General features: G+C 27.4%; 1 protein-coding gene across 1 annotated transcript; it reads right to left on the reverse strand.

The window, feature by feature from the left end:
• Positions 1-3953: 3953 nt before the first annotated feature.
• On the reverse strand, positions 3954-18929 carry LOC149054049 (uncharacterized). The gene is made up of 5 exons (XM_089230724.1): positions 18764-18929; positions 18630-18686; positions 6091-6294; positions 5533-5687; positions 3954-4208 (listed from the first exon to the last, which is right to left on the reverse strand). The coding sequence occupies exons 1-5, from the start codon at positions 18927-18929 to the stop codon at positions 3954-3956; spliced, it is 837 nt and encodes a 278-aa protein (XP_089086850.1).
• Positions 18930-23785: the final 4856 nt, after the last annotated feature.

The following is a 23785-nucleotide window of genomic DNA, read 5'->3' on the forward strand; positions in this document are numbered from 1 at the left end:
TATATAATGAGCCTTGTATTAAATTTTCAAATCTTAAATATAAAAGGAAAATTTTTTATGAATTTCTAGCATAAAATAATTTACGAATTTTCGTAATATTTTGTAATATTTTGTAAAAATTCAAACTTTGTATGCTTATAAAAAAAAATTGTGACTATGTATTTCTTTTATTTTTCAACTTCTATTGTAAAAATATGTTAGGAGACTTGTATTAAATTTTCAAATCTTAGAATTAAAAAGAAAAACTTTTGTGAATTTCTATCTAAGATAATTTGAACATTGCCGTAATTTTTACGTATTTAGTCAAAATTTGAACTTTAAATGCTTATAAAAAAAAATTGTGCCTACGAATTTTTAATATTTTTTAACTTCTATTGTTACAATGTGTTAAAAGCCTTGTATTAAATTTTCAAGCTTTTCTACCGAACAAATAAATTTTTATCGATATTTATAGAAAAAAAAACTAATAAAATTGAAAAATTAAAATGTCAGTAAACAGCTCAAAACAAATCTAAATATTTTGAAAATTTTATCAAATATATAACACGCCTATATAAACATACAGTCAATATTTCAAGTATCTGTGGTAATTTGTTTTAGAGTTACACCAAAATAAGGAAATCGCTAAAAGTGAAAATCCAATGTTGTAAAAATTTAAATTTCAAATGCTCATAAAAATTTAATTTGAATTTCAGGTGGAATTTTGATTTGTGATAAAGATTGAAAAACTTGTAAGGAAACTTTTATTAAATTTTCAAATCTTAGATTTAAAAGGAACATTTTTTATGAATTTCTAGCTTAAAATAATTTGTGAATTTTTGTGATTTTTACATAATATGTAACAAATATAACAAATAAATTTTTATCGATATTAATTTAAAAAAAACTAATAATGATCGAAAATTTGAAATGCCTATGAATAGTTCAACTTAAGTCGAAATTTTTTGAAAATTGCATGGTGGATAGAATATACTTATATAAACATTAGGTGAAAATTTCATGTATCTATGGTCATTTGTTTTAAAGTGAATCTTCTGATCGAACGAGGTACTGAAGTCAAAAATCGAAGCATTTTTACTGCCTCAAAACGTGATGACAGACACAAAAAAAAAAAAAAAAAAAAAAAAAAACACACATCATGGTAAAATCAATACATTCATCGCTCCGCTCAGAATCTAAAATTTATAATCTCATCTATAAATAGACCCGCTGGCAATACTTCTAATCCCAACTTCAGCTCAAAATCTTTTTTGGCCATGGGCTCATATTGTATTCCATACCTAATATATAAACAAAAATGTTGTATAATATTATATAATTGAATATATAATTGAATTTGACTAAATAAATATTTTGTAATCGTACCTCAATGCCGAAGTTGATGGTGTGAACACTTCGCCATACAAAATGTATTTTACGGTATTTGTTCTGGGGGTGTTGGCTCTAAGCTTACATACACGTCCAAAATTTGAGGCAGTTAGTCGAAATTTCCGCTCTTTATGCCAAATGTCGCTTTTGACCTATAACAACAAGCATAAACATTTTTTTAATTAAAAAGGAATGAAAAATACAAAATAATTTTTTTTATGTAATTTTTATAGTGTTAAAGTTAAATAGAATAAAATAAAATTTGTATTTGTTTTAACCTGGTCTACTGTAGCTCGTTCGACTTCGTGAATTTCTTCAACACTTTTTATCAAAGAAGTTAGGAACTCTAATTTTTTCTCTTCCACTTCCTCGGCTGAAAGCGAAAGCTCTTCACAACCCAGCTCATTACACAAATCGCCGTAATCAGTGTCGGGCCCCACAAATTTTTTGCTCTGTAACCTAAACCAAATAATACAAATGACCGAGAATATTCATAAAATAAGAATTAAAAATATAGTGTTTATTAATTAAAATAACAATATAGTATATTATATAAATTTATAAATCATTATTATTATTATTTTATATTGTAATAATATACTGTCTTTGCTCAAAGCTGAGTCTGATTTTTGGAGTACTCCTTGCGTAAGTCTTTTTTTTTGATAGTTTGCAAATGAACCGTTTGGTAAACTTTCCCGGACTTTCTTTAGTTGCCTGTTTAAACAACCTTCGCATGTACTCTGGACCAAAGTTAAACGATGATACTGCTGTCATACACCGAGTGTTATGCGAACCTAAAAAACGCTTATTATGTATATACCTTACCTATGCTGTATGAATATATTAAAATTATCAACGTTTAATTTTTAAATCATATTTTATTTACCTCGCAGGGAATAGTTCACTCTTTTCCCCCCTACAAATTTTGCTACTACACTGTTGTAAGACTCCACAAAATTATTATTCAAGTTATAAATAAGGCTGTCTGCGTGAAAAGCTACTAAATTTTTTACAGCAATTATGTCTTGCCACAAACCATGCTCGCAGCGCTGCAGGTCGTCAAATTATCTTGAACGCGTTTTCTAAACGATGTTTAAATTTATTATATACCTACCAACCACCTGATGACCATACATTTTTACTTAGAAGTCGAAGTATAACTTACGTGATTTTATTTCCACCTTTCTTCTTCCTATAAGCCGCTACAGTTTTTTTTTTAACTCTGTACTTACTGCCCATAATAAACACTATTTACACTATATAATAAACACAAAAGAAGAGTGCGAAAATTGCAATAAAAATGAAAATACCAACCTTCGTCTTTCACTTCCTTCACTATCTGAATGAAATTGAATTGTAAATAAGAGTAGAATTGAATACGTAGTAAAAATAATATTTTAATAAGGATTCAATCGTTCCGAATGAACGATTACGGATAATATTATAATATATAGTAATCCCGCTATAAATAACTTTGCGATAACGATGTCTGTCTAAATAGTTGGGTGGTTGGCGGTGGTACGCACGTCTGTCTACACTCACACTAATAATCATTTACGACTAACACATAGGTACCGGGCGGCGGCGACGAGCTTTCAAATTGCCTAAATGTTGCCCCTTATTAAATAGTCACGAGCAGGCCCCTTAACAAAATTATAGTATTATAAAATATTGATGTACATATATAATAGAAATCACGGTAAAAAAGTCCGGGATAAAATAAGTCCGTTAAATATATAACAATAAACATAATATACTATAGGTACTAATTTCTCATTTTGATGAACTATCGTTATAGAAATTATATATATTTTTAAAAAGTCATGAATTATAATAACTACCTATATAAAATTGAAATTATTATTTATATAAAAACAATATATACAATATAATATGTATTTTAAAGATGTATTTCGTCATACAGAAATTAACTTTATTATTTTTTTTTTATAATATATACGTTAAGTAGTATGTTAAGTGACTGCAGCTTTTTGAATTTCGAATTAATCGACTTCACCCGTTAATTTACCTTTTTGTTTAAATGTGTATTGTGTAAGTAATGTTATAAATTTGTATAGTTATATGTACTTATAATTACTTTTGGTATGATTATACGTAAATATTTTAAAGACAAATTACGTCGTTATGATTTATAGATCATAATAAATAATTCGTTTAAACGATACCACAACAAACGATAGATCGCCGTTAATACTTTTTAGTGAAGAATAATATATTTTAATACAAGTACTAGCCGGCGAACTCTTAAGTAATATAAATTTATATTATGTTTAATATTTTTTCTCTATTCCTAAGTATTATAAAAATTATGAACAAGCTTAACTATGGTAACTTTACTGATGATGTTTAAAAGTATATGAAAATTGTTCTCATTCAAATACCCATCAATATAAAAAAAAAAAAAAAACAAATACAATACAAATGGAATTATTGATGAACTTTTTATTGTATATTTTAAAATATATGTAGGTAAGTAATAAGTATACATAAATGTGTTTTAATTATAAATTAAATTACATGTATGTTTTCATAATGTAATGATGTAAAGGTACCTATACACATATTTATGGACGATAGGTGGTAGTAGTTGGATTAGTGTAAAAGATTTTTGCCTTTCTTCCTAATAAATATAGGTACATCGATCCGTCAGGCCAATATCGAGATCCCTCGTGGACGAATGGCAGCTCATCCCGATCTAAAAGCTCTGAGAGCCCTTTGCACAGGGTTGTGTTGAATGTACCTGCTGCTACCACTGGCTTGCTAATCACTATTCGGATTATTCTGAGCATCTTGTCGTCCACGTCCCTCACATCGTACAACTGTGGACAGAAAGGAAAAATACAGATAGAGAGAAATAAATTAAATCAACTATAAATTATGTGTATGTAAATATAGGTACACTGAATCCCCCCTCCCCAATCTACAACCACAAATTTTGAGGTCACTGTTTTTTAGACCTTCAGATTTTACAATAAGATTAAAGTTAATACACGACACAGGAGTGATATTAGTGTAAATACGGCAGCACGAAGGACAACAATTAGAAACACTGCTGATGAATATTGTAATTATAATGGGGCTTTCCCCGGAATAGTTGGTGATGGTGAATGTTTATTAGATACTATGGTTACTATGGTTAACACAATGTATTATATTTACTCGGTGTAAAAAAAATTGGCGTAATTCCATTAAATTTCAGCAGGTGTAAAATTGTTATCAATAATTATAAATTAGGTAAGTCATATTACTACTCATATTTAAAGCTAATTGCATTGCTCGCATGTACTAAATAGGTATCTTTTTATATTTGATAACAATATAACATAAACAAAGATAAAAATCTGTAGGTACCTATATTTTAAATACTATATGAGCTGTATCTGTACTATGATACATTATGCATATAAAAATATAATATGTATATAATAAATATTTTATAAATTAATATTTATAAAATTAATTAAAGTGATAACAGCATTCTTAAATAAGTTTAAAAAAAATTCAACAAATCAATGAAATATAGATGATATTGTATTTAAAGAGGTATAAAGTTCAGTATATGCTGGCACAAAAGTATATCTTTTAATCTTCAACATAATACCAGGGGGTCCAAGTGCACTGTCGTGCACCTCCGTAATTATGCCACTGATAATAAATATATATGAAATATAAATCGTCAAACCGTTTAAAAACATTTGGGATTGTATACATATACAATACGAGGGCTTTAAATCTCAAATGGTTTTACTAGGTATGGAAAATAAGAAGTTCAATTATTTAAAGAGAGGTATGTGGTGGTTTAGTTATCGCATATAATAATTACAAGTAAGAACTTTTATTAGTTTTGAATTATTAAAATAAAATTTTCCCTGAAAATAGAATTAGTATACAATGATCAAATACACAAATAATAAGTATTATTCTACCAACCACCCACTTAAAAATTTTAAATCCATAATAGTTAATATTTCATGCGTGTACATAAGAATGTTCTTCAACCACATACTCACTACAACCCCCCCCCCCCACACACACACACAAATTACCATTCAAATAATCAGATTGATTGCATGAATTCGTCTACATTATAAAGAATATATAGAATAATATAATATAATATAAAATAACGTGTAATATACTCACGGCACATCTGTGGGATCGTGGTTTGGATGGTTGACTCTGCATATTTTCTGCATTAGTATGTTCCAGTAGTGATATGTACTTAAAACCCAATTTAACTTCGTCTATGTTGGGTTGTTTAATGTTTGCCAAGCACTCAAAAGTAAAGTGGTCCATATCTGATAGAAACAATTAGATGAAATATTCATGAGTATGATTAAAGATATTGCTTGGCAAAAAATACTAGGTATAGCATTAATTATAGTACATTAATATTCAATATAATATTAAAATACATTTATATTATACTCTCCAATAAAGTAGGTACTTAATATCCTTATAAAATAAAGAAATATGTGTGCAAAGCGCAAGTCAATCTGATAATGTTATTATATAAACATACAATATGCTGTAGAATAACGAAAATTAATACTATTGTAATTAATTTTATTTGAGTTTTATGCAGAGTTTGGTGACCGCAAATTTTAAAAAGCATGGGTCCAATACCCACCCACGCAACCCACCTTACCAACCCCCGACCACCATTATAATGTTACAGTTGTAGTAGTTCGTTATACGTACTAGTCATGTTTTTGCAATGGCCATGTATTTTTTTTGGTTCGGAACGCTCCAACCACAAATGTAACAACGGAACAGCGCTTTGTTGAGTTTTTTTTGCCATATAGGCACATCCGTACATCGGCGACTTCGTTTGTATAGTCTCTACCTCGAATTTCGCCTTTTTTCCAAATGGAGGACATACACGACCATTGAGACTATCCATTACTAAAAAAACACAAGAAGACAATTAGTACCTTATTTCACTATTAGGTGAATTATACTGTTTGGTGTTTGTAATATTAAAAATAATAAATATTCTATTCTAAATGTTATCATGAGGACCACCAAAATTCTGTGCATTCCTTTGTGTGACGGTCTGCCACCGATACCGATTCTACTATTATCAGTCCCATGTGAGGATGCTTAGAAGGGGAATCCGATAATTACCTCACAATATTAACCTTTTTTTCCAAAAGGTAACGGTAATTGGGTCACTTAATTTTTATGTTTATAACAGGTAGACCCGGTGATTTTATCACTTTTTCAACGATTTATTTATATTGTATGACTAATCTATAGAATGATTAAAAACTTGAAAATAAAAAATTAAACTTAAATTCGAAGTATATAACACATATCAAATATTTAGAGACGTAAAACAATAAATATACATTTTAAACATAATACAGATTTCTCAAACATCTGAATGATAGTAATTATTCATAATTAACATGTGTGTTTTAAAAATAATACATAATGCTATTTACTCACTATTTTTGTGGTTTTCAATATCTTCTGTCGACCACGGCCGTTCTTCGTAACCATTATTTGTCAATGCCACAATCGATGAGATGATGGCAAGCGTGACGATTGTAAATGCCGTATATTTCATCGTGTAATGTAGATTTAATGAGATATGAATATTATGTTAAAATTATGGAAAAAAATACAGCCTATCTCGACCAAGTCTGCTAGTGCCGAGAACAATTTTAAATTAAATAGCACTGTTAGCATACGAATGACGATCTGAATTCTGCGTCCCTTTTTATGTTACACGACGGTGGTGGCAACAGTAATGGTGTTGGTTCCTACCACCAGTTGAGCATCGAAATGTTATTGTATTATACATATATATACGAACACTTGACGCTACCTATACGCTGGTCAAGGTACCTACCTACCTACCCTCACTGTAGTGCAAGAAACACAATAAGTACAATGGGCAAATGTACGTACCTACAAACGACATAGCAGGTAAAATATATATACATATTTATATATATCATTTCCTACTCAATAGAAAAAGGTACATTTGGAAGTTTCTAGACTGTAAAAAAAAGTGTGTATATAAGGTCCTATACTGCAGAAAAATATATTTTTAAACATCATTATAATTTTAAATTTTTAATGTTGTATTTTTAATCCTTAGTTATAAACAAAAAAAATTTTATGATTTTTCAACTTCAAAATTACTTGCAAATTTTCGCGTTAGTCAAAAATGTCAAAAATGTTTTAAAATTAAACTGTATATAGATAACATTAACATAAACATTTGGTGAAAATTTCAAGTATTTACAGTGATTAGTTTTTGAATTACAACCATATAAAAAAATCGATTTGGTCGAAAACTGGTTTTGCGTAAAAATTCCCGTTTTTCTGTAATTTTTTTTTTGTTTTTCTCGATTTTTTTGAAAACTGTTGGAAAATGTTAACTTTTTTGACCTCTATAATGCACCAAGGATATTCAGTTTTCCATAGGGAACTATCCCCAAAGTTTAAAATTGAAGCATTATTTCAAGTAGTTATGCTGTACACAGTGTACACGGACACATAAAAAACACACATCATTGTAGAATCAATACATTCATCACTCCGTTCAGAATCTAAAATCTAGTTTAATGTAATTGATGGAACATATACTTTGAACTGACGTTTTTTCCTCTGTAAGTATATTAGGTATATACTAAATCTGTTGAAAAAAAATATGGTAATAAGATTTAAAAAAATTTTTAACGTATACAGTTCAGTAGATTAGTTAATAGTGATGATAGTGGGGACTGGGGGGAGTTATTTATACTTATACTTACTTACCTGAAACATGACATTATTTTTAAAATTAACTTAACACACTTATTCACTGAGTTATACGTTCACGAGATATTAGATTCAAAACTAACACATATAAGTTGTTTATAATATTTTTTTTATTTATTACAACATACAATGAAAGAACATGATTTAGTAAACGGTTTCGTATGACCTAGTTTCACAATTACAAATATTATATTCATTGCTACATATAAGTTAAATATAATAATATAGAATGATAAAACTATAACTACCTATAAAGTATTGTACTAATCAAATACAGTAGACGCCGCTTATAAGACTCACGGATATAAGGTTCAGTCGCTTATTAGACTCAAAATCGTCTGGAACGGTCCGGACGTGTCCAAATACATTAAAAAAAAATCGGTTATAAGACTCAACACTTCGATTATAAGACTCAAATTTCGTAAAATAAATAGTAGAAAACAAACTTTTTTGGTTATAATTTAGAAATAAATTGGTATTGAAAAATTAAATAATATTCGTGTTGATTATTTCTAGTTTCTGTTGGTACCTAATAACGTATAATAATTTTTATCGCAGATAAATACGATCAATACGAATACGAACAGTATATTTTCGGAATATTAGAAGAAAATAAAAAACAAACTAAAATTACAAATTTTTTTCAAAAATAATTTTTATATGTAATATGTATTTACGTTTAATTATTTAAATTTAATTTTTTTCAAAAATAATTTTTATATGTAATATAAATTTACGTTTAATTATTTAAATTTAATTTTTTTCAAAAATAATTTTTATATGTAATATGTATTAACGTTTAATTATTTTAATGTATGTATTAATAAAATCAAAGCAAAATATGTAATAAAATAAAATTTATAAATACGTAATTAATTTTTTTTTTCCACTTCGCCTATAAGGTTCATTCGGTTATAAGACTCACTTTGTGCTGGTCCCAAAGTGAGTCTTATAAGCGGCGTCTACTGTATCATAAATACAATGTTTTCGCCAAAATTAATTCAACCTACCATATTACTAATAGTACAATAAATAAGTATAATTGAAAATTAAATATGAGTATATATTATATTATATGCTTTGTAATATAGAGTGATATATAGAGTGATCAATTGCTCAGAATTGTTTTTCGTATGCATATTTGAAGCCAATTTTAACTTGTAGACGATACTTACTCATTGACCTATTTTCCAATTTTTCCCCTAACTTATATTCGATAAATAATTCTATTTTAGAACTGTAATTTTATGTAACTTTTTATATAATTCAGATGTTAATGTATTAACTGTATTTGTTCAATATATTTCAATAATTTTGAGATACAAATTGTATTCCGGAAATTCACCACAGCGAGATCATTACTGATCATTATAATTTAAATATAAAATTATTATTGTCTATAACCATATTCAAGTTGTTACCCATGTAAAAATAAGTGAATATTATAATAATACAATAATATATAATCGGCTATGCAGCATTTAGGTGTAGAAAATGGATGTCACAGTCCACAGAGCACTAAGGGTTTAAGAATGTTTTTATATTATGTTGGCGATTTATTTGGGATGATATGGGATGACATACGACCGCACATGGAGATTTCACTGCCATCAGAATGAATAGTGTCCACCCCCATTGATTTATTACATTTGTATAGGGCATCACAAATAAGGCGCCTGACGCCTGTACGCATTCCGTCTGGGAATGTAATTGTATCGGCTACAATATAATATAAAGCAGTATAGTAAAGATAACTAATAAATTCTTGAAATATATTTTTTTCGGTGGTGTAGCGGATGGGCTTCTACGAATCAGTGGAAAAATCATGTATAAACAGGGGTCAGACGAAGGAGCATTTTATTATATAGATGTTTCAAGAATAATTTATCTCATTAACAGATGAGGTGTTAAGGTCTTTACTCTTCTCCACTTGGCTTTTCGTAATCAAAAATGGTCATTCCCTAAATTAATAAAATAATAAAATACATTAATAAAATTGTTATTTACAAAATGTGTACATGTATTTCTGAAGAGTACACATCAAGACATTACATGCTAAAAATCATCAGAAAAAGAAAATTTAAATTTAAAAAAGATAATGTTTGAACTTTTAATTATTTTTTGGAACAGTTAATTCCTTTTTACTTCTCCTCTTATATTTTATAAATTACACGCGATCAATACTTAAATCCTGTACTAATGGTAAACTTACCCTGTAGGTACCATAGATATATCATGCATTTACGAGTACCATCATAATATAAAATATTATTAATTATTACTATGATACCAAATGTTTTTTTACTATATTATGCTTATACTACATAATACGCATTTAAGTTGTCGCAAATTAAATGAGATTTGTTGTGGTTGCAGTGAAGACCAACATATTTATTATTAAAGGTATGTACCTACAGTGTATCGCAAGGCTGGGCAAGTTAATATAGAATGATATAAGTTAAGTTTAATGTTAAATGTTATTTTTCGTACAACTTATAAAAGTTACAAACTATCTAGAAAGTTTAAGCTTAAAATAACTTAACCTCATTAAAAATTCAGTTATTTTTTTAAGACATGGTCGTGAAATACTGGTTTGTAAAGCGACAAATAGGCACATGGAGATATCTATATCATTTGGAATGATATTACTATATTAGTACAATAGTACTGTACTATCTGAGTTCAAGATATTGCTTGAAAGATCTCCGATGAATAACTGCATAGGCAAGTATATTGTGAAAAATATTATTAGTTATTTCTAGGGCTGGAATTTTGATGCAAAGGCATCTTCTTTCTGGTGTCGAAACACTTAAAACGTCGATCCTTAACCGTAAGTATAAAATGTGTTTTGGGTGATATTGATTATTTTAAAGTAGTTTTTTTTTATTGCACTTTTGACAATTTTAGCGCATTGTTTTAGCTTTTAGAATATTTTTTACAATTTGTTCATAAAATAAACCAAAATTGTTCCAATTAACAATTAGACACTATGGACAATAACAGCTGATGGTACGAATAATAAAATGTTTAGCACAACTAATTATTATCGATTACAATTTTACTTGGCTAGGCTTCCCGCTCAAATTATCGTCGTATCTATTATTTCTTATTAATTTTATAATTCCTTACATACATAAAAAAAGCGGGTAAGTGGGTATCGCTCTACTGTACATTGGGGGTGGGGTGGACCTCTGACTAAGGTAGGTTAAATTTGAATGCAATGATAGGTATCATTGTATACGAAAAACGATTCTGAACGGAGACGGTTTATCTGTCTAGGATATATTATAGATTATTAAAAATTTAAAAAGAAAGTTTTTTATGAATTTCTAGCTTAAAATAATTTGCGAATTTTCGTGATTTTTACGTGTATTGTCAACATTTAAATTTAAATGCTTGTAAAAAATAAATGTGACTATTCATTTCTTTTATTTTTCAACTGCTATTGTAAAAATATTTTAGGAACCTTGTATTAAATTCTCAAATCTTAGAATTAAAAAGAAAAACTTTTATGAATTTCTATCTAAGATAATTTGAACTTTTAAACATTGCCGTAATTTTAACGTATTTAGTCAATATTTGAACTGTAAATGCTTATAAAAAAAAATAAAAATGTGTGACTATATATTTCTCTTATTTTTCAACTGCTATTGTAAAAATATGTTAGGAGCTTTGTATCAAATTTTAAAATCTTAGATCTAAAAAGAAAAACTTTTATGAAATTCTATCTAAGGTAATTTGAAAATTGCCGTAATTTTTACGTATTAAGTCAATATTTGAACTTCAAATGCTAATAAAAAAAAAACTGTGCCTATTTATTCATATAACTTTTTAATCAATATAAGAATAACTTATGAGGAACTTTGTATTAAATTTTCAAGTATTTTGATTGAGCCAAAAAAAATTTATCGACAATTCAAAAAAAAACTTTCAGAAAAATTGAAAATTTCAGTCGTCTATAAATATCTCAAAAAAAGTCAAAATATTTTGAAAATTAAATCATGTAAAGAAAATGCCAATCTAAATAACTGATCAAATTTTCAAGTATCTACGACTTATAATTTTTGAATAATAAAAAATGTTTAAATCGTTTGAGGATAAATCGTTATTGTTTACACTATTTCGTAAAAATTTAAAATTCAAACGCACTTAACATTTTTCCTATAATGATGCTTCGAGTTTTCTCTATAGCTACTTGAAGGAAAACTTATGGTTAACTTAGTGTTGTATTTTTAATCCTTAGTTATAAACGCAAAAAAATTTATGATTTTTCAACTTCAAAATTACTTGCAAATTTTCGCGTTTTCGACAGATTTTGTAAAATTTTGAACTGTAAACGCTTATTAAAAAAAATTGTGACTTACGAGTTTTAATTTTTTTTAGCTACAATAAGAACAACTCATAAGGAACCGTGTATTAAATTTTCAAGTTTTTTTGGTAGTCCAACATTTTTTTACCGACACTTCAAAAAAAAAATTCTCAAAAAAATCGTAAATTTCAGTGGTCTATTAATAACTCAAAAAAAGTAGAAAATTTTTGAAAATTAAACTGTATATAGATATTACTAACATTAACATTTGGTGAAAATTTCAAGTATTTACAGTTATTAGTTTTTGAATTACAACCATATAAAAATATCGAATTGGTCGAAAACTGGTTTTGAGTAAAAATTCCCGTTTTCTGTCATTTCTTTTTGTTTTTCTCGATTTTATTGAAAATTGTTGGAAAGTGTTTACTTTTGACCTATAATGCACCAATGATATTCACTTTTACATCGAAAACCACCCCCAAAGTTTGAAATTGAAGCATTATTTTAACTAGTTATGCTGTACACAGACACACAAAAAAAAAACACACATCATTCTAAAATCAATACATTCATCACTTCGTTCAGAATCTAAAATAAATTACTGTAGTATCATTTATAAATATATTTCCATTGTTTAACCTATAATAATTTAAATTAATTTATATAGCCTAGTGCATTTTTTTGAGTTTTTAAGTCATTTTTGCATTTTTGAGATTTTTTAAGGACATCAAAATTCCAGCCATAGTTATTACATTATTATATTTTTTAAATCCTAACGTAACCTTTGTAAATTAGTTAAGAATTTATAATTTATATTTTATTTTATTCATACTTCTTGTTTTCGTTGGGTACCTATATTATAATATATCTGTACCTAAAACAAAAACGAGTGAAGCGAATAAAAGAAAAAAGGCGGGTAAGTCGTGGATGTCGCTCTGCTGTACAGTAGGTTACAAGTGGGTTACTGTAATGGATGGAATTAAATTTGAATCCAATGATATTATATCATTGTATACGAAAAACGATTCTGAGCGAAGACGGTTTATCTGTCTAGGATATATTATAGATTATTAAAAATTTTTAAATCTTAGATTTAAAAAGAAGATTTTTTATGAATTTCTAGTTTGAAATAATTTGCGAATTTTCGTGATTTTTACATATGTTATCAAAATTCAAACTTTGAATGCTTGTAAAAAAAAATTGTGACTACGCATTTCTTTTATTTTTCAATTGATATTGTAAAAATACGATAAGAGCTATGTATTAAATTTTCAAATCTTAGATATAAAAGGAACATTTTTTATGAATTTCTAGCTTAAAATAATATATGAATTTTTGTAATTTTTACGTATGTTGTCAAAATTCAAACTTTGAATCCTTGTAAAAAAAAATTGTGACTATGAATTTATTTCATTTTTCAACTGCTATTGTTAAAATGTGTTAGAAGCCTTGTACTAAATTTTAAAGTTTTTCTACCGAACAAATAAATTTTTATCGATATTTATAGAAAAAAAAACTAAAAAAGTTGAAAAATTAAAATGTCAGTAAACAGCTCAAAACAAATCTAAATATTTTGAAAATGTTATCAAATATAGAAAATGTCTATATAAATATTCAGAGAAAATTTCAAGCATCTGCGGTCATTTGTTTTAGACTTTTAGAGTTACACCAAAATAAGAAAATCACTAAATGTGAAATCCAGTGGATATCCAATGTTGTAAAAATTTAAATTTCAAATGCTCATAAAAATTTAATTTGAATTTCCGGTGGAATTTTTATTGGTGATAAAGATTCAAAAACTTGTAAGGAAACTTTTATTAAATTTTCAAATCTTAGATTTAAAAGGAACATTTTTTATGAATTTCTAGCTTAAAATAATTTGTGAATTTTTGTGATTTTTACATAATATGTTGTCAAAACTCAAACTTTGAATGCTTAAAAAAAAATTATGAGTATGTATTCCTTTTATTTTTCAAACTGCTATTGTAACAATATGTTAAGAGCCTTGTATTAAATTTTCAAGCTTTTCTGCCTTACAAATACATTTTTATCGTTATTAATTTTAAAAAAACTAAAAATGATCGAAAATTTCAAATGCCTATGAATAGTTCAACTTAAGTCGAAATATTTTGAAAATTGCATGGTGGATAGAATTTACTTATATAAACATTCGATGAATATTTCATGTATCTACGGTCATTCGTTTTAACGTTACATCAAAAACCAAAATCGATTTTGTCGAAAAATGAGTGTGCGTAAAATTTCCCGTTTTTCCCTTAATTTTTAGTTTGTTTTTCTCGATTATTCTCTAACCTTGATCAGGCGCGGACAAAACAGAGCGATGCCCTCCCCCCCAGTGGCGTATTTACGAGGGGGGATCAAGGTGATCAACCCCCCCCCCCCCCATAGACTGTATACACACAATTAATTATAGTCGTTACTCGTTATAATTCGATGATTACTATTTAAAAAATTATGATTTTTTTTTTTCAATTCCTAATTGATTAAATTTGCAAGAATAAAACCGCTGAGCGCTGTTGTTCAGACGGGCAAGATTTTTATTATTCCCAATAGAAAGTAACGTTTTATGCTTGCAGACTGCAGTTCAGTCTTGTAAAATTGTTAAGTATTCGAATAAATGTAATAATATGAATATGTATTCAAATACTTTTTTTTTAGATTCTGAGCGAAGCGATGAATGTATTGATTTTACAATGATGTGTGCTTTTTTAATTTTTAACTTTTTTGTGTCTGTCATCACGTTTTAGGAGAGTAAAAATGCTTAGATATTCTTTAACAGCATCTTTTCTGATAGGAAAGTGAACCTATATGGAACTTTGGGGGTCAAAAGTAAAAATTTCCCAGTAGTTTTCAAAAGCGCCGTGAAAAACAAATGAAAAATTAAGGAAAAAACGGGAATTTTTACGCAAACTCTATTTTGGTCAAAATCGATTACGGTTTTTGGTGTAATTCTAAAAAAAATGTCTGTAGATACATGAAATTTTCACTGGTTGTTTATATTAACACTTTCTATATTTGATACAATTTTTAAAATATTTTGACTTGTTTTAAGCTGTTTACGGATATACTTATAGTTTCCAACTTTTTAGGTTTTTTTTTTGAATGTCAATAAATCTTTATTTGTGGGGTAAAAAAGCTTGAAAATTTAATACGATGCTTCTTATATATTGACACAATAGTGGTTGAAAAATATTAAAAACGGTTTTCTTTTTATAACCATTTAAAGTTCAAATTTTGACAAAATACTGAAAAAACACGAAAGTTAGCAAATTATTTTGAGTTAGAAATTCATAAAAATTTGTCTTTTTGAATCTAACAATTGAAAATTTAATATAAGATTCTTCATAAGTACGCCTAATTTTATCAAAAAAAATCTCTACCGAAAAGTCAAATTAAATTTTTATGAGAATTTGAAGTTCATATTTTGTATCTTGTATTGTAATAACATGATTTTGATAATAAAACATTGAACCTCAAGTAATGTGTTGTGTATTATAATTTTGGCAAACGTAGAATATATATTTAATATTAATAAGCTTTTATAATTCCTGGAAACTTGGGGGGGGGGCGTAGCCACTCTCAAGTTTGTAATTATCATAAAAAGTCATACCCCCCCCCCCCCCCCATGACAAAAACCTAAATACACCAGTGCTCTCCCACAATATCACGAAACGAAAAAAATAAACATATTTAATATGTCAATCAATATTTAAAATTATATTTTTTATAGAAAATGTGAAAAAACTGTTTAGGCTGTTATTTTTTAGTTTTAATGTACATCATAAATATTAAATAATAATAAATTACTACATTTTTCTGTGGATCGTTGAATAGTTCTATTTATAATTCGGTAATATCTAATCGCGCCGACTGATTTTATTATATTCCTTAGTGGAACCTGAGTTATCCAGGACATTTGGAATGGCCCATTCCCTGCATCAGTTGTTATTTTTAAATTGAATGGGCACAAAATAACATTTATAATCAATAGTATTTAGTATATTTTAGTATTAATTATAGTAGTTAATATAATATACTATATAAATAGGTAAATTAAATATATTTGAATCAAATTATTGGATCGAAATAATGATAATCATTTTAATATCTATCATTATTGAATTTTTCACAGACACAATCATCAAATGAAAAAAGAAATATAATATTGATGTACCTAGACGTGAATAAAGCCATTATGTTTTCAAAAATCAACAGAAAATTAGATTTTGTTCTATAATTTTTATTTTTATTTCATTTTTAATATTTTTTGATTTGTTTTTTTTTATATTTAATAAAGAGTTTTCTTTTCAATGTACCTACCAACGATTTTTTATATTTTTAGTTTTTAGTCGCCGCTTAGTGTTCACTGGTTATAAGAATCAGCCACTCATATATAGCGATCAAAAATGCCATGAACGGAACAAACAGTCGTTATAAGAGAATTTTTCGTCGAATACAGTGTTCAGGTTTTCGGTTATTGTGATCAGAAATATAAAATATAAATAAAATTTAAAATAATACCTATCACCTTTTTGTTTACAGGGAAACTATTACGAATGACAATTATCTTAATCATGAACTTTAATCAAGCTTATGTTTTCTAATGTAACCCACGTAATAAGCGATACTTCATAATAACATAACATTTCGTACCGGGGTTGGTAAATTGAGAGGGGAAAAATCACAAATAAAAATTTTATAGTGCAAATTTTTAAATATTTAATGCATATAAATCGTTTTTCCTGGGACTCAAATTACCTACTACCTTATTTTTTCCGGGACTCAACTTACCTACTACTTATTTATCCCCGGGACTCAATTTAACACTTTCAAAATGTACCAAACTTATCTCGGACTCAATTTACCTAGCCCCATTCGTACATGTTTGAAACCGTTTTTGTTCTGACAAGCACCAATATTTTACACTTTATACGCAGTTTGTTTTCGTTCGTTGTTCAGTATACCGTAGGTATGTATAGTATAAAAAATAAAAATATTTAGATTATTAAAAATAAAAAATGATAATACTAAATAAATATAATTTTAATATTTAAATATTTTTACATTATTTTATACATGTTTCTCCAGTCGCCGCTTTTAGTGATTTCCGGTTATAGTGATCAAGTAGGTACTTTTGAACGAAGGTAATCACTATAAGTGGCGAAAACTGTACCTAATATATAATAATGATAATAATTCGAGTGGAGTAATACATTTTTATTATTGAAAAAAGCTCTCCCACCATGACTTATTGTCTAGGGACAACTCCGGATTTAAGGGGCCTGCACGCGACCTGTTTTTTTGCTCAAAAACATGCCTTACAGGAAAAACTCTCACGCTTCGTAGATTGGTCCGATTTCCGTAATTTTTTTTTTTGTTAGATAGAGGAAGACTCCTTACAGGGCGCATTGGACTTGGATTTTCAAAATTATTTTTCTAGATCTTATATTACAAGTTTGAATTTAATCCATTTTTACAACTTTTTAGTTTTTGTATTATTTTTTGTTTTTAGCAACGTAATCAAAAATCGAAGTCCAATGCGCCCTGTAAAAAATATTCCTCTATCTAACAAAAAAAAAATTTCGAAAATCGGACCAATCTACGAGGTGTGAGAGTTTTTCCCGTAAAGTGTGTTTTGAGAAAAAAATCACACTAGTAATTTTTCTGTCTGGCGTTTGCGTTGACATGTGCATGCGCGTACGTATATATCTCCCGCGACCCGCAGACTACCGCTCTTTGCTACTGGGCACTATGCTGTTCTAGCGGTCTACAATTACGTTATCTTATCTACTAATCAACTAATGTCCAATACTAATAACTAATAAGTATTAAATACCTAATATTATACGACACTCGTTTCCGTTCGTAATATTTATACTAACCGCTTATTTACATTTCTTATTAGTTAGAATACCTAAAAATAATATAATGTACGTTGTACACTTGAACGAATAAATAAAAAAGGAAAACATAGATCACAAGAACGAATAATATAAATTATTAATAATGAGTAACACACAGTTAAAAAAATTAATATTACAATATATTTATTTACATTCATATACATTTTATACTACTATTTTTGGCTGCACTATTGCAGCCAGTAAATAGTTTTTATAAAATTGTATCAACTGACTTTCCATTTTAGTTTTCCAAAAGTCGTCATCTCGCTCAATTTTGACGATAAAAATATCTAAATAGAAATATAACATGTTATTTTATGTAAGAACTTTATTAGGTTTGGATATTATATAGTATTATTATACTTACCTTTTGGTGTCCAAACTACAAAATAACAGGTTTGTTTATTAGCCACGTGCAATTGACCCTGCACTTGGTAGCAATAGATATCAGTTTTTTTCAATTGCAACTCGCCTGAGTTGTTGACCGACAAAAAATTGATTTTTTTTTGTTCAACACCTTCGATGACTGTCATGTCTTTAGCGCTATAAGGACACTTTACTTCCAACAAATCCTTATGTCCTATCAACCCTTCAGGAGAACAAGCCAAAAAAGGCGGGTAAGTCGTGTATGTCGCTCTGCTGTACAGTAGGTTACAAGTGGGTTACTGTAATGGATGGAATTAAATTTGAATCCAATGATATTATATCATTGTATACGAAAAACGATTCTGAGCGAAGACGGTTTATCTGTCTAGGATATATTATAGATTATTAAACATTTTCAAATCTTAGTTTTAAAAAGAAAAATTTTTATGAATTTCTAGTTTGAAATAATTTGCGAATTTTCGTAATTTTTACATATGTTGTCAAAATTCAAACTTTGAATGCTTGTAAAAAAAAAATTGTGGCTACGCATTTCTTTTATTTTTCAATTTTTATTGTAAAAATATATTATGAGCCTTGTATTAAATTTTCAAATCTTAGATATAAAAAGAAAATTTTTTATGAATTTCTAGCTTAAAATAATTTCTGTATTTTCGTGATTTTTACATAATATGTTGTCAAAACTCAAACTTTGAATGCTTAAAAAAAAAATTGTGACTATGTATTCCTTTTATTTTGCAACTGCTATTGTAAAAATATGTTAGGAGCCTTGTATTAAATTTTCAAATCTTAGAATTAAAAAGGAAAACTTTTATGAATTTCTATCTAAGATAATTTGAATATTGCCGTAATTTTTACGTATTTAGTCAAAATTTGAGCTTTAAATGCTTATAAAAAAAAATTGTGACTATATATTTCTTTTATTTTTCAATTGCTATTGTAAAAATATATAATGAGCCTTGTATTAAATTTTCAAATCTTAAATATAAAAGGAAAATTTTTTATGAATTTCTAGCATAAAATAATTTACGATTTTTCGTAATATTTTGTAAAAATTCAAACTTTGAATGCTTATAAAAAAAAATTGTGACTATGTATTTCTTTTATTTTTCAACTTCTATTGTAAAAATATGTTAGGAGACTTGTATTAAATTTTCAAATCTTAGAATTAAAAAGAAAAACTTTTATGAATTTCTATCTAAGATAATTTGAACATTGCCGTAATTTTTATGTATTTAGTCAAAATTTGAACTTTAAATGCTTATAAAAAAAAATTGTGCCTACGAATTTTTAATATTTTTTAACTTCTATTGTTACAATGTGTTAAAAGCCTTGTATTAAATTTTCAAGCTTTTCTACCGAACAAATAAATTTTTATCGATATTTATAGAAAAAAAAACTAATAAAGTTGAAAAATTAAAATGTCAGTAAACAGCTCAAAACAAATCTAAATATTTTGAAAATTTTATCAAATATATAACACGCCTATATAAACATACAGTCAAAATTTCAAGTATCTGTGGTAATTTGTTTTAGAGTTACACCAAAATAAGGAAATCGCTAAAAGTGAAAATCCAATGTTGTAAAAATTTAAATTTCAAATGCTCATAAAAATTTAATTTGAATTTCAGGTGGAATTTTTATTTGTGATAAAGATTGAAAAACTTGTAAGGTATCTTGTATTACATTTTTAAATCTTAGATTTGAAAAGAAAATTTTTTATGAATTTCTAGCTTTAAATAATTTCAAGCTTTTCTGCCTAACAAATAAATTTTTATCGATATTAATTTTAAAAAAACTAATAATGATCGAAAATTTGAAATGCCTATGAATAGTTCAGCTTAAGTCGAAATTTTTTGAAAATTGCATGGTGGATAGAATATACTTATATAAACATTAGGTGAAAATTTCATGTATCTATGGTCATTTGTTTTAAAGTTACATCAAAAACCAAAATCGATTTTGTCGAAAAATGAGTGTGCGTAAAATTTCCCGTTTTTCCCTTAATTTTTTGTTTGTTTTTCTCAATTATTTAGAAAAGTATTAAGAATTTTTTACTTTTGACCCCCCCCCCCCCAAAGCACCAACTAGATTCACTTTCTGATCGAACGAGGTACTGAAGTCAAAAATCGAAGCATTTTTACTGCCTCAAAACGTGATGACAGACACAAAAAAAAAAAAAAAAAAAAACACACATCATGGTAAAATCAATACATTCATCGCTCCGCTCAGAATCTAAAATTTATAATCTCATCTATAAATAGACCCGCTGGCAATACTTCTAATCCCAACTTCAGCTCAAAATCTTTTTTGGCCATGGGCTCATATTGTATTCCATACCTAATATATAAACAAAAATGTTGTATAATATTATATAATTGAATATATAATTGAATTTGACTAAATAAATATTTTGTAATCGTACCTCAATGCCGAAGTTGATGGTGTGAACACTTCGCCATACAAAATGTATTTTACGGTATTTGTTCTGGGGGTGTTGGCTCTAAGCTTACATACACGTCCAAAATTTGAGGCAGTTAGTCGAAATTTCCGCTCTTTATGCCAAATGTCGCTTTTGACCTATAACAACAAGCATAAACATTTTTTTAATTAAAAAGGAATGAAAAATACAAAATAATTTTTTTTATGTAATTTTTATAGTGTTAAAGTTAAATAGAATAAAATAAAATTTGTATTTGTTTTAACCTGGTCTACTGTAGCTCGTTCGACTTCGTGAATTTCTTCAACACTTTTTATCAAAGAAGTTAGGAACTCTAATTTTTTCTCTTCCACTTCCTCGGCTGAAAGCGAAAGCTCTTCACAACCCAGCTCATTACACAAATCGCCGTAATCAGTGTCGGGCCCCACAAATTTTTTGCTCTGTAACCTAAACCAAATAATACAAATGACCGAGAATATTCATAAAATAAGAATTAAAAATATAGTGTTTATTAATTAAAATAACAATATAGTATATTATATAAATTTATAAATCATTATTATTATTATTTTATATTGTAATAATATACTGTCTTTGCTCAAAGCTGAGTCTGATTTTTGGAGTACTCCTTGCGTAAGTCTTTTTTTTTGATAGTTTGCAAATGAACCGTTTGGTAAACTTTCCCGGACTTTCTTTAGTTGCCTGTTTAAACAACCTTCGCATGTACTCTGGACCAAAGTTAAACGATGATACTGCTGTCATACACCGAGTGTTATGCGAACCTAAAAAACGCTTATTATGTATATACCTTACCTATGCTGTATGAATATATTAAAATTATCAACGTTTAATTTTTAAATCATATTTTATTTACCTCGCAGGGAATAGTTCACTCTTTTCCCCCCTACAAATTTTGCTACTACACTGTTGTAAGACTCCACAAAATTATTATTCAAGTTATAAATAAGGCTGTCTGCGTGAAAAGCTACTAAATTTTTTACAGCAATTATGTCTTGCCACAAACCATGCTCGCAGCGCTGCAGGTCGTCAAATTATCTTGAACGCGTTTTCTAAACGATGTTTAAATTTATTATATACCTACCAACCACCTGATGACCATACATTTTTACTTAGAAGTCGAAGTATAACTTACGTGATTTTATTTCCACCTTTCTTCTTCCTATAAGCCGCTACAGTTTTTTTTTTAACTCTGTACTTACTGCCCATAATAAACACTATTTACACTATATAATAAACACAAAAGAAGAGTGCGAAAATTGCAATAAAAATGAAAATACCAACCTTCGTCTTTCACTTCCTTCACTATCTGAATGAAATTGAATTGTAAATAAGAGTAGAATTGAATACGTAGTAAAAATAATATTTTAATAAGGATTCAATCGTTCCGAATGAACGATTACGGATAATATTATAATATATAGTAATCCCGCTATAAATAACTTTGCGATAACGATGTCTGTCTAAATAGTTGGGTGGTTGGCGGTGGTACGCACGTCTGTCTACACTCACACTAATAATCATTTACGACTAACACATAGGTACCGGGCGGCGGCGACGAGCTTTCAAATTGCCTAAATGTTGCCCCTTATTAAATAGTCACGAGCAGGCCCCTTAACAAAATTATAGTATTATAAAATATTGATGTACATATATAATAGAAATCACGGTAAAAAAGTCCGGGATAAAATAAGTCCGTTAAATATATAACAATAAACATAATATACTATAGGTACTAATTTCTCATTTTGATGAACTATCGTTATAGAAATTATATATATTTTTAAAAAGTCATGAATTATAATAACTACCTATATAAAATTGAAATTATTATTTATATAAAAACAATATATACAATATAATATGTATTTTAAAGATGTATTTCGTCATACAGAAATTAACTTTATTATTTTTTTTTTATAATATATACGTTAAGTAGTATGTTAAGTGACTGCAGCTTTTTGAATTTCGAATTAATCGACTTCACCCGTTAATTTACCTTTTTGTTTAAATGTGTATTGTGTAAGTAATGTTATAAATTTGTATAGTTATATGTACTTATAATTACTTTTGGTATGATTATACGTAAATATTTTAAAGACAAATTACGTCGTTATGATTTATAGATCATAATAAATAATTCGTTTAAACGATACCACAACAAACGATAGATCGCCGTTAATACTTTTTAGTGAAGAATAATATATTTTAATACAAGTACTAGCCGGCGAACTCTTAAGTAATATAAATTTATATTATGTTTAATATTTTTTCTCTATTCCTAAGTATTATAAAAATTATGAACAAGCTTAACTATGGTAACTTTACTGATGATGTTTAAAAGTATATGAAAATTGTTCTCATTCAAATACCCATCAATATAAAAAAATAAAAAAACAAATACAATACAAATGGAATTATTGATGAACTTTTTATTGTATATTTTAAAATATATGTAGGTAAGTATACATAAATGTGTTTTAATTATAAATTAAATTACATGTATGTTTTCATAATGTAATGATGTAAAGGTACCTATACACATAT

Source organism: Diuraphis noxia, unplaced genomic scaffold, assembly GCF_037042655.1.
Source record: "Diuraphis noxia isolate RWA-SAM2 unplaced genomic scaffold, SU_Dnox_SAM2 contig0013, whole genome shotgun sequence".
NCBI classification, from domain to species: domain Eukaryota; kingdom Metazoa; phylum Arthropoda; class Insecta; order Hemiptera; family Aphididae; genus Diuraphis; species Diuraphis noxia.

What these genes read in the sequence shown, in the direction of transcription:
- LOC149054049 (XM_089230724.1), bottom strand. Translation starts at nt 18,929, where the DNA reads ATGACAGTCATCGAAGGTGTTGAACAAAAAAAAATCAATTTTTTGTCG. An exon ending in TGTAGTTTGGACACCAAAAG is followed by an intron (nt 18,687 to 18,763) that starts GTAAGTATAATA and finishes ATTTCTATTTAG; the next exon opens with ATATTTTTATCGTCAAAATT. An exon ending in CACGATCCCACAGATGTGCC is followed by an intron (nt 4,209 to 5,532) that starts GTGAGTATATTA and finishes TTCTGTCCACAG; the next exon opens with TTGTACGATGTGAGGGACGT.